The sequence below is a fragment of the Frankliniella occidentalis genome, unplaced genomic scaffold (genome assembly GCF_000697945.3).
Source record: "Frankliniella occidentalis isolate FOCC.00 unplaced genomic scaffold, Focc_3.1 Scaffold61, whole genome shotgun sequence".
Classification (NCBI taxonomy): Eukaryota; Metazoa; Arthropoda; class Insecta; order Thysanoptera; family Thripidae; genus Frankliniella; species Frankliniella occidentalis.
In genome coordinates, this window is record NW_026267191.1 from 1,169,167 (window position 1) to 1,170,285 (window position 1,119).

Below are 1,119 nucleotides of genomic sequence, written 5' to 3' on the forward strand. Positions count from 1 at the left end.
TTAAATAAATTGATATTGCCTCTACTAGTATTGTTTATACCTTTCAGCAAGCCTTTTGCAGCTGCAGTTTTTCCAGCATTGTCAAGTCCTACCAGCAGTAGAACAATTTTCCTGAATAAAGAAAAAGAAATGAAAATGAGAGGCAGCAAGCAAAAGTGTGTTAATGGTTTGTATTTATTGTGATAATTATGATCAATTACAAACATTGACAGCCCTGCTTTGTGATACAGGTAGGACCTTCCCTTGACAGAGAGAAGCAGTTACTTTTTGTTGCCTACCTTCTCCGCAGCGTCAGTCTGTCTCTAGAGAGTGTTACTTTATAGCAACAGTTACCCATTTTCAAATGATCTCAAACTAGTGAATCCCCGCACAGTTCATCCTGGCATATACATTTTCTGCCAAATTCTTGGCTGGACACTGGAACGCGAACATAATCACGCTCTCCCCTTTCATTTCGGTTTACAACCTTCACCAACAATGACAACGAAAACAGCAAAGCGTTTAGTAGAGACTGAGTTAACTAACGCATAGATTGAAAAGTCTGCGTTAAAGAAATAAAAAAAAAATAAAAAAAAAAATGAATTACTGCTTAGCGTATTAAACCAAACCGGTTTTCGCCAGACACTGCCAAGAAGAATGTTGGCAACATGGTGGACTTTTGTTTACGTTTCGTGGTTGCCATGACGACGGCAAGTGTGCGTGTGCCGCCGCCGTGTGTGTGTGTTTGTAGATCGTCTTGATGACTAGTGCAGGACCTAGGACTTCTTGAATTATTTGTTGGCGTGGGAGGAGTTTGTTCCGAGCCAGCCGTTGTCGTGTTTGAACTTTCCACTCCTCTCTGCCATTGGTGAGCGTGGGCTCGAATCGTCATGTCGAAGCCTTTCGCGTCAGAAGATGTCGATAGCGTTGATTGCCCCTCGTCCTGGCAGTCCAACAGGTTAAGATGATAGCGCAGTGCCGGCTAGCAGATGTCGATATGTAATCACCCGTTTGTCGACGGGTTCGACAGTATTAACCTTATCTGGAATCCTTTTTCAGGTCTTGTGTTGAAAATGCTTCACAGACTGCTGATTTACAGTTTGCTGATGCCGGTGTACAGAGTACAACTACAAATTCTGT

The 1,119-nt window shown here is 42.7% G+C and overlaps 3 protein-coding genes across 7 annotated transcripts in view; 1 reads left to right on the forward strand and 2 right to left on the reverse strand.

Moving 5' to 3' along the window:
• Window positions 1-524, reverse strand: part of LOC113205294 (ADP-ribosylation factor-like protein 13B) — a 12,202-nt gene extending 11,678 nt beyond the window's left edge. Inside the window, exons 1-2 of one of the 4 annotated variants that reach the window (XM_052267931.1) lie at window positions 279-523; window positions 41-111 (exon numbers count right to left, since the gene is read on the reverse strand). In XM_052267931.1, the coding sequence (XP_052123891.1) occupies window positions 41-111; window positions 279-337 (130 nt within the window). In that variant the 5' untranslated portion in view covers window positions 338-523. Of the gene's footprint in view, window positions 1-40; window positions 112-278 lie in introns of all 4 variants that reach the window. The other 3 variants (XM_052267932.1, XM_052267933.1, XM_026420858.2) reach the window with 3 other exon arrangements.
• The window catches only part of LOC113205301 (calcium-activated potassium channel slowpoke), a gene marked incomplete at its 3' end in the record, with an annotated part of 72,767 nt that overhangs the window by 2,305 nt on the left and 69,343 nt on the right, over window positions 1-1,119 (reverse strand).
• The window catches only part of LOC113205303 (cytoplasmic dynein 2 intermediate chain 2-like), a 2,920-nt gene continuing 2,513 nt past the window's right edge, over window positions 713-1,119 (forward strand). Inside the window, exon 1 of one of the 2 annotated variants that reach the window (XM_052267934.1) lies at window positions 713-937. In XM_052267934.1, coding sequence (XP_052123894.1) covers window positions 870-937 — 68 coding nt within the window. In that variant the 5' untranslated portion in view covers window positions 713-869. The remainder of the gene's footprint in view (window positions 938-1,119) is intronic. The other variant, XM_026420869.2, reaches the window with a different exon arrangement.